The sequence below is a fragment of the Podarcis melisellensis genome, assembly GCF_964234715.1.
Source record: "Podarcis melisellensis genome assembly, chromosome: 7".
Classification (NCBI taxonomy): Eukaryota; Metazoa; Chordata; class Lepidosauria; order Squamata; family Lacertidae; genus Podarcis; species Podarcis melisellensis.
The window spans coordinates 54874765-54891221 of NC_138539.1; the positions used below are offsets into that span (position 1 = coordinate 54874765).

Genomic DNA, 16457 nt, shown 5'->3' on the forward strand with positions numbered 1-16457 from the left:
CTGCCATAGATAAACCACCATTGATTTCTTTGTTGTTTTCATACAGTGGAAAGATTTGGAGGCATGCCATATATTTAAATTAAAGCACCAATAATGGCACACGGTTGCTAGTAGTGATCAGTGATAGATTTTGGAAGTACAAGCACATGAGACAAATTTCCTATTTTTATTTCCTGTTTTTATGTTGTGAACCCCCATACTGATGAACAAACAAACAAGTAAGACATAAACTCTGGCTCTGCGGGTAAATCTGCATTTTTGCCCTACTGACACCCCCTCCCCACACACGCCTTAAGCACCAACTGTGCTCCCTATGACTTTCCCTTACTCTTCTCCCCCCATTTTTAAATCAAACCCTGAATCGCAATGCACAGTGTTACCAGCGCATTCAATAAAGCCTGTTCCCTCAAAGACTCTTCCACAAAGAAAAAGAAAAAATCTTAGTTCTTTGCACTGAAGACTAAGAACATTTGTATATCTACCTTCTGCTGAGAAACATGTGTGTAGATGGAACTTTCATCAGGATCAGCACCAGAGAAAGGGGAGCAATGGAACAGTGCTGACAAGGGGCTCCCACCCTCCCAACACCCCCTCATCACTAGGGCCAGGAGCTGAACTTGGTTCACATTCAAAGGCTGCTGAAAAGCATCCAGGGCTGGATCTACACTGACCTGTTTAATGTTATTTGAACTGTAAGATATAGTGTTCTAAAAGGTCACAGAGCATACTTGTAATTTAAATCCTCTTTCTTACCTTGTTGATGGTTTATTTTTGTCAAAACACTGCTAATTGCTCTGCAGCACCCTCTGGTGTCGCGTTTTAACAACAAGAATGTTAAAAGCAACGCATCATTTGTCCCTCTGCGTTACCACAATCCTTCCTTAACTTTTTCCTAACGTTAAAAACATGAGTGCAGATCCACCTCAGGATTCTGGTGCAAAGGGAAGTGAATGATGGCATGGCCGGCTATACCAGTGAGGGTCTCTTCCGCGCCCCAATTTCCGAATTCTCCAAGCATCACGTTCTCTAAAAGGTGTGTTTATTGCACACAAAACAAAAATGCCATGGAATTTGCACCAATAGAATTCAACAGGACTTACTCCCAGGGAACTAACCAGAGTAAGTTGGGATAGTTAAAACAGGGGAGTTAATCTGTTTAAACATGTTGATTAATAAACACCGTTTTCACAAATCCAAAATGTCAGCGATAGTCGTTAACTGAGCAAAATACCATGGAAAAGCAGTTATTAGAACTCTTACCGGCATGGTCCACTACAGGGCTATTGGCACCCCATGTTTGGTAGAGAGTGGCGAGATCCTTGGGAATGGAGGTCTTAAAGATGTTCAAAATGTCCAAGCACTTCTCGTGTCCTTCCGACGGTGGCTCCTGTTTGGTGGAATGTACAGGTGGGAGAGGCCCTGCTGTGTTAGGCTGGGGTAGCATCAGAGGACTTGCTCTGGATCCTGCTGTACAATTGACCAGGGCTCTCCCCTCGTTCTCTTTCTTGGTGTTCGGCTCTGGCTGAGGCACAGGTGGGTCTTCTTGCACAAGGTATGGCTCAGCTTTACACGGGGGGAGGTACTGAGGCGGAGAGTAAAATTTGGCCTTCCCTGGTTCTGAAGCGCAATGCTTGCTTAAAGGGACAAACCCAGCACTGACTTGGGGAATGGTATATTTCTCGGCGAGTTTGCTGTTGGAGGGCTGTGAGTTGGGTTTAGAGACAATCACCGGGGAAGGTGCCAAACTTACGCCATAGCTCCCTACCTGCAGCAACTTGGAGTTTGCTTCGTATTTTGCTTTCTGTTGGGGCTGTTGGGATACTGTGCTGTTTTGCCCGTGGGTGTGGTTCAGTTTGGGCTGCCTGTACCCATCAGTGCCTGATGACCGTGGACCATAGCTACCAGTGGGCAGTGGCGCATCCTTCTGCATAGTCCCAGGCTTAGCAGTCATAGCAGAACCAGAAGAATTATTTTTAGATCCCGGCAACCCACTTGGCAACTGAAGGCGTGTGAATCTGCTGACAGGCAAAGGCTGGCATTCTTTACCACCAAGAGCAGGAGGGGGTCCGGTGCGGCCACTTCGTGCCATGAAAACAGCATTGTGTTTTATACTCTTGAATCCATTTTGAAGAACCCAAGGGGGAGCCACAGAGTTACAGCTGACCTTGTGACAAATTCTTTTGTGCATCCACAGGACTTCTGGGTAATAGGTCTTATGACTGCAGTAAGGGCACGGGTGGACAATCAAAGCAGCCTGTAAGGTTGAGGTAAAACTCGTATTGCATGAATCAGCCCTGCTTGACTTCTCACTTAGATCTAATGGAATCTTCTCTGGGAAATCTGCACTGTCAATTAACACAGAGTCTTCACACATATCAGGAGGATTCTCCTTAGAGCCCTTGCCTAGCGGGGTTTGCAAATCTAGTCTCACATCAGAATACATTGGACAGAGTCTAGAAGCAAAGTCAACAGTCCTACTGGAGCAAGGGAAATTGTGGCTTTGCTGAAATGCCGATTTCTTTAAATCCAGGGAAATTTTGCAATCCACATATTTTGGAAAGGGTTCTCTGGTCTTGTTTTCTGGTATAGATGCCACCAAAGACAGCTCTGTTTTAGATTCACTGGCATTGTTTTCTCTTGTAATGTTTCTCCCATGGTTGAACTGTAGGGTTGCCAGAGGTGCTTCTTCAGAAAAACTGCAGAGGTACGGCTTTTTACCTGGAAGGCACACATAAAAACAGAATTACTATGAAGACAAAACACATGCAAGATGCAGGTTTTCTAGATAAATATCAGAGAATGGGGAAAAGCTTCTTTGGGTTGGACAAATTCACAGCATACCACTGCAGCCCCACTGGTGGGTGATTCTGATGCACACAGTGAGCCTCCGCGCTCCAGAAGACTTTCCAACCTATTACTTTCAGCTCAAGTACTGGATTTCTGTGTGCACTGCTTATTGCAAATGTACAAATACCCCATTGACACAAGCCCACAGTGAAGCTATCATCATCATCATCATAATATCATCACTACTATTCTTACTACTAATACATCTGTTAGTCACTTTATAGAGAAGCCTCTAAGTGACTTATTTGGATAAAATGCAAACCGATAAAATCAAGTGAAAACCAGACACTTAAAAGCAATATGCAATTCCTAAAATGGTCATCCCATTACACAATCAAAATGCTAAGTCCTTCACCACCCCACTAAAAGATGAGCACCAAAGAAGAGGCTTAGCTACTGAAGGCCTGAATAAACAAAAAATTGTTGGCCTGGGACCTAAATATTTATAATGATGGTGCCAGATGGGTTTTCCTGGAGAGAGTATTCCACAAACTGAGGTGGGGAACACATCACTGAAAAGGCTCTTTCACATTCTCATGTTGCCACCCTCTGAATCTCCCATGGAAGGGGTACATGAAGAAGGATCTAAGACGATGGCCAGAAACAATTTGAAAAATCGTTGCAAGCTAAAATTGAAGACCAAAGAGCAGTTCACAGAATCCTGTGGGCTCATTTTTCCTCAGGGCAATTTTTCACAGATACACACCTGCATCAGATAACACGGGGAACATACTGTGTGGGCAAATGATACACATACTTTGCTAGTGATTTCTGCAACCACGGTGACATGTCTGGGCAATTCTGTAATTGTGGACATTCTTTCTAAGTGTACCAAAGTATTCCTGGTTCAAATGGTATTTTCCTAAAATACCATTTAGGAAATACCGACCAGAGAGGACAGTTCACTCAGAGAGAGAAACAACCCAAAACCACATGAGCCAGTCCTAAGGCTGTACTTACTTTCCTTTGTATAAAACAAGCCCAAAGGAGGCCCCTAACCAGCTCACAGGTCCTTGTATGATCAGTGGAAACAGTTGGTCCTGGCAAGTATTAACCACTCTCAATTCCAACCTGATAATTGCCACCTGCCCAGATTTTAACTTGTCTGAATTAATTTTAAAATGTATTTTAATTAATTGATGTATAATAAAATGTATTTTAATTAATTGATGTATGTTTTTATGTATATTGTGTTGTTTTTATGATGTTAGCCACTCTGAGCCTGGCCTTGGCCAGGGAGGGCGGGATACAAATAATAATTATTATTCTTATCATCATTATTTTATTACTTCTGTTCTGCTGCTCCATTTCTAGTAGTGGGCAATACATTCATTGAAGACCAGATCTGCTGACCCTGTGGCTCCTGCTGCCTGAGGCGGTTAGTCGCCTCACCTTGCCTCATGGATGGGCCTGGCCCTATGGCTGGTAATATTCAACTTCCACATACCGTATATTCCAAGTGCTTAGAACTACTGAGATTGCAAGAATCAGATCGTAAGTGGTCTTTTCTGTATCTGCATCTCCTCTCTGCATCAACTCTAAAAGCAAGTGTTTTGGAAAGTCAAACACATCACTGTTGCTTAGTATAACTTTGGTACCACAGGCAGTGTTCCAACCCTGCCAAATGTGATCTGTTTTAGGCTGAGTGTGGGTTGTTGTTGTGTTTTTTTTTAAAAAAAATATCAGTGTCTCAACTTCGATTTAATTTGGCCTCAACTCCAGTTCGGGCAAAAAGCCTTAAGCCTTTGTTTAATTCTGAGTAATTAGCTTAAAAATAACCCATGGATTTGCTGTCTAGCAGAGTTGAATACTCACTCGGTAAAGATCATTTTCTTTTCAAATCCTCAATGGGACAAGGTCCTTTGTATTTAAAGTGTTTTTTCCTGTTTTACAAGAAGTTAAGACTTCCTGAAAGCACATGCCCAGCACCGCTAGTTAAATCGACACTTGGAATCAAAAGAGCTGCCAGGGATTGTGAAATTTGACACTGCACATCTGTGTTATTTTTAAAGCACATCTGTCGCAGTTAAATGTTTTGAAGAATTCTAAGTCTTTCCTACTATGGTGCAGTTAGTTTGCTTGAAAAAGCTAAATAATCAACAGAAGTAAATAACTAACACTCCCGGTCAACTGCAATACAGTAGAGGAGACTGACCCTTTCCACTAGGAGTCATTAGTTTCAGTAATAAAGGCTTCCTCTAGACTTTGGTGCTTTACAGGGTTGGGAAATCACCTGCCATTAGAGTGACAGCCAAGAATGGCTGAAATCCTGTACACACTTAGCAGCCTTAGAGCCATATGATTCCACTGCAATTTAAGCAGCTTTAACTGTGCACAGAATCATAGCCTTCCATGCAGATCACAGAAATACAGACTTTAAAAACTCACTAATTTCTGCCTAGTACTGTATGCTTTTCTTAATAATTTTCAAAACAACTCTACAGCTTCAAACTATTGGCCTGGATGTGTGTGTACTTCTTGCATGCTCCCTAATTTAAGAAAACTCTGTCAGTAAAAAAATGATAAAAATAAACTAGCATACAAATAACCAGCATACGCCCCACTTTTGTACTACTTTTCTACTTTCAATGAGTTTCCCTGTCCCCATATGAGAGAGTTCGGAAACATGGATGCCTAAATACAGTCTAATCGGATACAATCACAACTCCTCACAACTCCACCATCTCATTTGCCTGTTTGTGTAAACTAGGCCTCTGGAATCCAGCTGTTCCAAGTAGTCTTTTCCACACTATTTCCACATTCTGAATTGGCTCTTGATTTATGATTTTAATGTCAATATCTGGACTAACATGGTGCCCTACAGATGTTGTGGACTACAACTCCCATCAGCATGGCCAACAGCCAGGAATGATGGGAGTTGTATTTCAAAATGTTTGCAGGGCACCATGTTGGCTAACCCTGATCTAGACGTTTGGAAGAAACCAGCAGCTGAAAAGAATGCCACATTTTTTAATATGGTTAATGTTCAGCTTTTACTGAGGCAATTTATTCCGGAAAGATCTTATATGAGAAATGCCTTGATACTTCCCAAGCCACAGCCCCCCATTTTTCCCTAACTCCCACAACTCATCCTTGATGTCAAGTAGTTGCTGGAGGTGCTGCAGAGAATAATTTTTTAATGAACTATTTTAAGTGTGCCCCTGGTAGTATTACTCAGAGTTCTCTTTATTGACCAATCAAGAGACCTACGAGCAGAAAAGAGTTGATAATGACACGGCACAGGGGGAAATGTACTCGCTTGGAGCATGTGGAAGTTTAGATTATTTTAGGTTGCAGGGTTTAACTATATGAGGCTAAGAAATTCTGCCTTGTGAGGGATACAATTCTGGGGTGGGTGTGGAATTTTCCCAGCCACTTTTAGTAGGATACATTTAGTAGGATACATCCCCACACCCCAATTTACCTACTAAGGCTGATGATTTCAGTATTCGGACACTATATACATAATGTCAATCCTATGACTTTCAGGTCATTCATGCCAATGGGAAAACTTACTCAGTGGGGAAACCCAATGCTACTCATTATGCCCAGACAGAGGAATAATATATAAATCTTTATTGCAGTCCAAAGACCCATAGAACAATTTAAGAACAAAATACAGTTAAGACAGCCAACCACAAAAGAGAGAAGAACTGAGGCGGTCATTTTGTTTTTTCTCGAGCTTGGTAATCTTTGTTTCTTTCGACTTCTGAAAGAAACTTTGCCACAGCCAGTGTAATATCATTAGACCTGTCATCCAAAATATGTTTAATATGGGAGGCTTCATATTTTCCTGGCAGATTTGCCAGGAGGGGTTTGATCAGTTGGTCCCTTGCTTGCCCGTACTGCCCACAATGCAGTAAGATACGCATCATGCAGTTGACGTCCTGAGAACATAAACAAAGCCTATTCTGAGAAGGGATGCCTCTCAGCCACAGATTACATGAGATCAAGATCGCAGGTCACTGTGTGAAATGTCCCAAAGCCTTTGCCTCAGGGATTCAAGGGCGGTATCATAGCCCAGATGATACAAGAGGGATGGTGGCAGTCCAATTGAGGTGGCTTTTCTGGCCATAGTTTTCAGCCATGGGCTGATAAACTCGACAGGGGAATAACTCATCAAGGTACATCTGTAGGACAAGGTATGCCAACCACTGTTCAATTGTAATGACAGTGCACAATACTTTATGAGATGTTGCAGAGATGCTGGAGCCATAGAAAAGTTTACGAGCAACACTTTGAGAGATTCAACAAACATACCTACTGTATCCCTTAGCACTTTTTATGTGTGTTTGTGGTAAGCCACAATCTGGTGCAATCTGAAAATTACTAAATGAGAGAAGCAGATCATTCTGCTGCACTAAGCATTTAGGGAAGATTTATGGCAACCTTGCTCATCACAGGATAATTGCAACTATTAGCTATCTTAAACCAGCAGTTGTGGTTCAAGCTTCCTTACCATGTGAACATAGTTACCTGTCAGCAAGGGTAAGCTTGAAACAAACAATCAGCTAAGGTAGTGGTTACGGTCTTGCAGGACGGTGGTTCATATAGGTCACCTGACTAAATGGGATGCCTGAATTGTGACTGGGGTTCCTGTTGCACGTGATATTTAATCAATCTCACACCACCCCAGCTTCTTCCTTAAATTGATATTGCACATGGTTTTGCAGCATATCTGGCTGCATTTTTTTACTATGTTCGCATTTTTAAAAACAGCTTGCACACAAAAAAAGGAGGGGGCTACCGACACAGTAAATGCATATAAATAATAACATGTTGTTAGACATTGTGTTTCGCAGGGTTGTGGTGTTTATTGCTTGGTTGGTGCTGTGAATAATTGGACACTGCTGCTTATAATGTAGAACATATAATGTGCTATTATCTTTTACTGTGTATTACACATGCACACACACACTATCACACACACAATTCACAACAACAACGTCTAACATTTTGCATTTTGTGGATATCATGTTATACACTAGATTGCTTATTATGTCACTACGCTGTAAATCGCCCTGTTGGCTTTTGACAAAGGGTGGGATGTAAATTTCTTTAATAAATAAATATTAAATAAATAAACATCCAAAGTGGGCTCTGATGACTTTTAGAGTGACACACTGATGGAAGCCTAGTTAAGTCAAACAAGTTGGGCATAGGCTCATTTTACTGCTCAGTAAAAGTGAATGAAAAGAAAATCTGACCTACTTAAGTGTAATGCCACAAAGAACCTCAGAAGATTTCCTAGCTGTTGAACAAGCATTTCTGCTTTGTATTACATGGCTTTTGGTTATTATTACATTTTATTGCTAGACCTCTGGCTCTGTTTTGATTGGTGATGCTGCCTGCAAGATTTTATATTTTGCTGTGTTATCTCAGAAGATGGGAAACTAATACAGATGGCTTTTATTGGCAGCATGATATTAAAAATGAAGGGCTTTAATGCATCCAGAAAACCTGGTTAATACTTACATGAATCTTGTATTTTAAAATATAAAAAACATAAGCAAAATATTGTAAAGATATCAGATTACCCTAGTTGCCTTTCAATTCTGGTTGTGTTTGTTTGTTTCCTGTCAGTGTATTTCTCTAAGTATACATTTAAAAGACTCTAGTTTGTTCCACTTTGCTGAAGACATGCTTCTAATTTATTTATTTTTTTAATCTAAATGCCATCAACTGTAAACAGAAGCTATCCTTTTCGATAACTTTAAGCAAAATATTTGGAATAAAACTGGACAAAAAAGGAGGGTGTATTTTAAATGTGTTTGTCTTTCCTTTCCCCTCCCCAATGCAAATGTGGAACCAAATAGTCATTCTTAGAACTATGATTAAGAAATTAATGTTTGGACATTCAAATTTTATTTTTAATAGAAGGGAAGGACATAAAGGTTATTTTGCTCAGCCCCTTGCATTTAATAATAAAAATACTTTATTATTTATACACTGTACATCTGGCTAAGTTTCCCCAGCCACCCTGGGTGGCTCCCAACAGAATATTAAAAGCACGATAAAACATCAAAAACTTCCCTACACAACAGCATCCATATATAACGTGTTGGACCACTCAATATTCAACTGTATTATAGCCCTCACCTGATACTCATCTTTAAGAAACCAGAGAGAGCAAAATGAGTCCAGTTAGTTTACCCAAGTCATTATAGAATGAGAGAGGAGATACACAAACATCCTATGCAAACTCTATTATCGTTATTAATATTAGTAATAATATTCATATATGCCTCCATTCTACAAAACCACCTGTGCTATTTTGTAATTCACTATCCATACTTTATATAACCCTTGTGGAAGTTAGATCCAAGTACATTTTCTGCCTAAATTATTTTTGTTTCTTATTTTTTTAAAAAAAAATACTGTAGGTATCATTTTACTCCAGTTCTAGGGTAACCAATGCTTGCTTCAACTATCCCTTTAAACCCCCACAGTCCTTAAAAAAACAAAACAAAACACAGTACTGCAACAAATGAGGAAAAACAGGTGACACACACAAAGCCAAAAGGAATTTACAACTCATAACATATTTGAATCTTAATCTCTCTAGCATTGTCTAAGTGGACACCTGGTGCTTGTGGAAAATAAAAAGCACTAAACTCTTACAATTTGGGCAATGGAAAACATGAATGGACAACCAGCAGACCAAGTCAATAATCTGTTCTGTAGGCAAGTGTCTGCTCCTTTGTTCCCAAATGCTGACTATGCTAGGGTTGCATTCTGAGACCACTGGACTTTATCAATAAAATTATTTCATTTTCAAGAATAACATTTTCAGGAAAACGAGACCTTTCTTCTTCTTTAACATAAAACTCTGGAAATCCTTCCTGCAAGGAATTTCACATTACGGCTAAAAGTATAAATTTGTGAACCATGAAATCATAAAGGTAGGCATTAATCTTGCAGTTGTAACACTGGAACTGTTAGAAGTTGAAGAAAGAAAGGGGTACTGGGGGGGGGGATGAATAATGAAACAGAAGAAAGCTCTCCAAAGTATGTGTGTGTGTGTGTGTGTGTGTGTGTGTGTGTGTGTGTAGAAAGCTATTATTTACAGTACTAAAAATGTTAGTGAAAATGAGCAAAATTAAAACAACTTTATATTTGACTATTTCCTGAGCTAAAAAATAGACACACTTGCTTTAGTCACATTATGCTGTACACAACCATGCATTTTTTTTCCACATGGAAAAAGTGTCATCCTTATTGTGCAAAATCTACTAACACAGAGAACTGTATAAATGGTTCTTAAGTAAAATATTTGGTCTTCCCTTTAAAAAGCACAAGCAAAAGAAAGAGTTTAGATCCCTGCAAATAAAATGGCGCACAGTTTAACAAATGCTGTTTTGAAATCAGCCACCAAATATTCATATGAATCTAAATTACTTTGGGGCTTTTTCCCCAGCCTGTATTTATTTTTCTTTCCAGTTAGTATGGACCAAAAATGAAGTTAGAAAAGAGTAGATCACTTTGCCATCTCCATTTTCAGTCCATGAAAATAACCACAGAGGGAAGATAAGCTTCAACAGAAAAACAACAACCATGTTTTATCGGGAAGTAGGCATCAATTAAAAATGCGAAGTCAAATTGAGAGGAGTGAAACAAGGAGTCTCTATTGGACCAACTATGAAAAAGGAAAGTTTACATGAGAGAGGAAGAAGTCAGTCTTCTTGTCCGGAGACAGACAATAAGTACATCCCACAGCTTTGCTGAAGACAACACATTTTAATGGCTTTTGTAAATGTTACATCTACATAGGTAACTGTTAAGTGTACTTAATGTTTACTTTTTAAAAATAGTAAAATGGAATAATAAAATAATAAAACGTAATGTGTAACAGCACGACGTTGATAAGCCTTGCTTTAGATAACTGCACTGCCTTTTGCCTCTATTCTTCCTCCCCTCCTCTCCTCTCAACCCCCACAAAGTGGTGAAGGAGACAAACTTGTGTTTTGAACTTCAAACGGAAAATTGTTTCCTGAACACTGTGTCTTGAAAAAGATAAGAGGCAAGGGTAGCATGGGAAGAATATGCATAACTGCAGCTACATGTATCTAGGCTTAGTTTCTGAAGGGGTGCAGGGCGTGAAGGCAACATATCTCATCAGCTTTTGCTTGTTGTAAGTTCCCTCGCTGCAACAAGCCAAGTTACAGGGAACCAGGCAGAGGGCCTTCTCAGTAGTGGCACCCGCCCTGCGGAACACCCTCCCACCAGATGTCAAAGAGAAAAACAACTACCAGACTTTTAGAAGACATCTGAAGGCAGCCCTGTTTAGGGAAGCTTTTAATGTTTAATAGACTATTGTATTTTAATATTTTGTTGGAGGCCGCCCAGAGTGGCTGGGGAAACCCAGGCAGATGGGTGGAGTATAAATAGGGGGGCGGGACTCTTGTCAGCTTTGTGCAGTTACCATACCAATCTCAGTTCTTGTAAAAATGAACCACTGGATCTACTCAGATGACCTGTCACACTAGTTAATTCTAAAGGTTGAACAAATACTGTATACAGTTGATTTTCCTTTTTCCTTTCATCCCAGCATCCACCATTTTCTCCTTTGCACAAGAACTGAGGAAAAACAACGATAACTATGTGTGGCATAAAAAAAGAAAGAAAGACAAAAGACAAGCAAGCAGCAAACAGCTTTCAAGACCTGCTACGAAACAGTCCTGGTGACAGCCTTACTGAGATTGCCAAAGACATCAGCCATTTACTGGCAACTTCAATAAGCTTCTTTAAGAGTCAATGGGACAACAAATCTATGAGAGAAGCCTCCTTGAAGCAGGAGAGGGTTCCACTTCTGGGTGCACTGACCTTTAAAAGTTTCTACCTCATTATAATGCTTTCAAATTGGGGCCTGGATTTTAAAGCTCACAAAAAGGGAAACGATCACTTTCTGCTTAACACTTTGGAAATCACAGAGGAAAACAGCACGTGAACAAACAACTTTTTCCTTAGAAAAAGGAAGTGCATTTTCCCCCAATTCATAAACAAGTGTTTAGTTTATTTTAAAAAGACAAAGAAGCCAAAAGAATTCAAGATCACCAGAAGAATGAATAAAGCCTAAAGAGGAAAAGAATGATTGGGAGGGGGGGGGGAGAGAGAGAAGGATAAAAAGAGACATTAATCAATACCAAAATGTCACATCAGATTTGTTCTAAAAGTGGAAGGAAACATTCATTTCACAAATCACCCATCGGAAAGATTTTTTAAAAAATAATAATAATGATGATGCTGGCACTAATGTTTGAGTGAGTGAAAACAAGAGCAATCTGAATTTTTGCCATCCGGTCTTTTTCAGAGATATCCAAATCCCTTTTAAAAAAACAAAAAAAACAAAAAAAGCCACCCCTAAAATAAATTCATCCACATGCAGTAGTATTGATTCTACCACGCACTGGTGAGTCGTAGGGACATGCAAAAGTGCATTCATTTTAGGAGATGGGAAAGGGTATCATTCAAAGATTTCAGTGATGGGCTACATGCAGGATTCTTCCCAAGGATTCTGGCTGGGAATAGTAGGAGGGAGGGGAGAGAGAGAGGCTGTTTTGGAAAGCACAAAGAAAATGCTGAAGCGCACTGCCACAGCCTGGCTCAAAGTGGAAGTTTTCATTCTGGAGGGAGGAGAAAAAGAGAGATTATCAAAGCTTTTTTTTCCCTATTCCTAAGCCACTTGCTAACCTGGGTAGAAGAAAAACATTGTGACAAACATATGCTTTTATTTTCGCAGCATTTCACTTTCACAAATGGTGCAAAACTCTTAGATTGTACAGCTAATCATTTAAACATTAGAGAGCACAAGAAACTAACTGGCTGCAGCTCTGCTGCGTTTATATCTTTCTCAGCCCTTCTTCGAGGCTCCAACAATTGAATCTGAAGTAGAAAAAATAAAATAAAAATACAATGCATGTGCTCTACCCCTCTCCATCAGGAAAGTCCTGGTGCCTTCAGCACTAAACACAAGATATGTGAAAAATGTTGCGTATTTCCTGGGAACGCACTGCGTTCTGAAGCGGGATATGCATATACTGGAACAGAGTTAGAGTGAAAACATATATTTTGCCCCTTATAAACTTGCCACATTATCTTTATGAAAGCAACATGAACATTGATTTAAATAAATTAACAACAACAAGAAGAAGAGTTCGGACTTGATATCCCGCCTTTCACTCCCCTTAAGGAGTCTCAAAGCGGCTAACAATCTCCTTTCCCTTCCTCCCCCACAACAAACACTCTGTGAGGTGAGTGGGGCTGAGAGACTTCAAAGAAGTGTGACTGGCCCAAGGTCACCCAGCAGCTGCAAGTGGAGGAGCGGAGACGCGAACCCGGTTCCCCAGATTACGAGTCCACCGCTCATATCCACTACACCATGTTACTGAAATAAGTACATAAATAAAGTGCAGGAACTCAGAACACTTCAGTCTCTTTTGTTTCAGCATCTACTTGTCTAGGTTCGTGTAAGTTTTAAGTGGCAACTCATATACTGTCCCACTGGGTAATCATATTAGTCAGAAGTATATCATCCAATGTTTCTGGAGAGTAAGCAATCCAGGTCTATGTGGGCACTTAATTTACATTGCTTTGTATATAAATTATGCTGTGTGTTCCTAGCACTATAACCTCTTCTGAGCCACTCTAGCCATGCTAAATTTATTCTAGGAAAGGTAGCTAAACGCTGTTAAGCTTCACAATTCAGAATCTTCACTCCATCTGCAAAATGGCTCTATTTTGTACTGCCAGGTGATGTCCAATGAAGCTGTAGCTATTTTATTAGCTCCTCTGGCAGCATGGCTTAGAAGTGTTATATACCAAATGATCACACTGGGATAAACAGAACCTAATATTACCATGCCCATACTATGTTAGTGTTCTCATCTGCAGTATAATGGCAATATAGAATGTTTTCATATGTGTATTTTGAAAGCACGAGATGATTTAAGATTCCCAAAGCAAAAGAACCCAGTGAAATTCAGGTGTTAGGTCACTTTTTGCTCTGGAAATACATTCCACCTTCAAGTCACATGAGCTGCTTTTCTTTCTTTTTTAAGTACACAAGTGAAGAAATACGAACAGAGCACCTGTAAGCAAATATAAAAATAGAAAAGAACAGTTAGGGAAATAAGTAAGCAGGAAGCTGATGAGAGCCACATTTACCAAACAGGTTCACCAGTAATCTCAAGTGATTTCAATCTAAAGTAGGTGACTATTTATGCTGGACAAAAGTGCTGAGGTAGGAGAAAATTCACATTTCTACAGAAATGTCTACTCTAGAGGGAATGTTGAAGCGATACCCAAAATGGGGAAGGAGGATAGTTTCGTTTCAAATTAAGACAGATTTGTTTACAAGTCTGAATGAGAACACTCACATTCTGAAATAATGACTCAGCCATCAGTCATTAAATGAAATTTCAAAAATAACGTAAAAACCTTTTATCAAATGTGAGCTAATATCGCTCACGGCATACAGTTGAAAAGGTTTCCGGATATTCAGCTAGGTTTTACTCACAGCAGACCCAATGAAATGAATAGACTTAACTTAGCCACGTTCATTCATTTCAATAGGTGTACTCTGAGTAAAACTGCCACCCACTGTGTACACTCCTTTCATTGTGAGGGCAGGTCCCCTTCTGCACAATTATTTTACGGAGCAAAATCTTGTAGCGGAGGGCCAGCTAAGCAGGTGAACATCAGACCAGTTGCTGAACCTGCCTTCCCAACTCTAGCAATGCTGCCACTTTCCGAAACCAGGCTGGGGGATGGTGTGGCCAGGCAAGGACCACACAGGTGCACCAGTAGGAGTGCCAAACTAGCAATGACCATCCCACTACTTGGTACCAAACTCCTGCTACTGTGAGGTTCTTACTGGAGAAATTATAATATTTTGCATGTGTTTGTGTCTGCAGTTGGTTGTCTATTGCCAAACAGAAAGCTTTCCCCCAGCCCAGGGGAAAACAACAAGTTTTCCTTTTCTTTTGTGGCACCATATTTTGATAACCATCTCGTCCACCCATTCACTTCACTTTAGGCCGTGTCTCTTTGTGGGTCCCAACTTCTCTACAGACTTAGGCCTCAAAGGATGGTGAAGCTGTTTACCTAAGTGCCTTTCCAGTCTCTGCAGTCTGTTTTAGGGCTACGTGAAGAGAAGTGGAACGGCATACCATCCCACTGTATTTAAGTGATTATCAGACTTTCTTGCACCTCTCTTTAGCTCAAACTACCAGGTTTTAGTGTCTAGACCACATTTTTAGAAGCAAGGCTGCAATTCTGGTGAGGAAAGGTCTGGAGACAGACAAGCTTGGCAGAACCCACAACTGACACACTTCCCATTGTGTAAGCTGGTCTTCATAAATCACTCAGCTTGTTTAGGTGTCAGTGACTTCAAGGACTGCTGGAGATATTCCAAAAAATATACAGTTGTACCTTGGATCCTGAACGCCCTGGAACTCGGATGTTTTGGCTCCCGAATGCTGCAAACCCAGAAGTGATTGTTCTGATTTGCGAACGTTCTTTTGGAACCCAAACATCCGACAGGGCTTCCACAGCTTCTGATTTGCTACTGGAGCTTCCTGCAGCCAATCAGAAGCTGCGATTTGGTTTTTGAATGTTTTGGAAGTTGAACGGACTTCCGGAACAGTTTCCATTCGACTTCCAAGGTACAACTGTATAGGTAAACACAAGGACAAACCGTGAGCTGTGAGCCACAGAAGAAGCCTTGGTTACAGCTCATGATTAGTCTGGAGGAAGTTAAACCATGAAGTTAGGTTTGGACGGCACACTAAGTCAAACCATGGTTTAGCTTAACACAGAAGCAGAATGACCAGAGAAGAGTAAAGCAGTCACCATCATCTGTCCAGAAACCCATTCATTCAACCAGGCCAACAATATGTGAGAGGGATTCAGGTGGTATTTGGGGACTGCTTTAAGTACAAGTTACACTTGCTTGATATCATTACACAATAGTGTTAGTGTTATGTTCAATTTCCACCCACCGTGACTGTATGCACTTATATGAGCTTGAATCTTGTAGCTTGTGAAGTCCACCCTGCATGTCCTGATTGTGATGTAAAAATTTCCATTTATAATAACATTTGCAATTTTCTATTTGTATAAGCGTAAAGCCAACTTTACAAAGGCACCAAAAGTTTTCTGCAATTCCCCTTCCAAATTGTTATCAAGCAACACTTCTAATGACTTCCTTTCTGAACATAAAACTTTTGTAAAACTTCATGATGAAGGATCTGCCATACACCAAGTATTTTCCTGTTCCTGAAAGTGATTTTCAGTGTGTGCACAGAATTTTTACTGCTGTTGCTATGGCTCATAAACAGCTGCAATTAACTAATAAAAAGTTGCACAGTGCCCAGATTCCTTTGTGGGACTAATAGTGTGCAAATCTTAAAATGCAGTGTATTTGTCGCTAAAAGTCTGTCATAAATAAAAACCCAAGATTCCTATGTATGTAAGATTCTTTGTGGCATTATGTTTCAGTATATTGCTGCAGAGTACAAAGAAATCATTGAGACACACTAGAGAAATGTGACCTTGTAAAAAGCCTGGCAGTGCATTTTGTTAATTGTGTGTATGCACTGAAACAGTTTATT

The 16457-nt window shown here is 40.3% G+C and overlaps 1 protein-coding gene across 4 annotated transcripts in view; it reads right to left on the minus strand.

Annotated features, from left to right (window-relative positions):
• ZNF516 (zinc finger protein 516) overlaps nt 1-16457 on the minus strand; it is a 116049-nt gene that overhangs the window by 20342 nt on the left and 79250 nt on the right. For all 4 annotated transcript variants that reach the window (XM_081919425.1, XM_081919424.1, XM_081919426.1 and 1 more), the window contains exon 3: nt 1261-2718. In XM_081919425.1, coding sequence (XP_081775551.1) covers nt 1261-2718 — 1458 coding nt within the window. The remainder of the gene's footprint in view (nt 1-1260; nt 2719-16457) is intronic.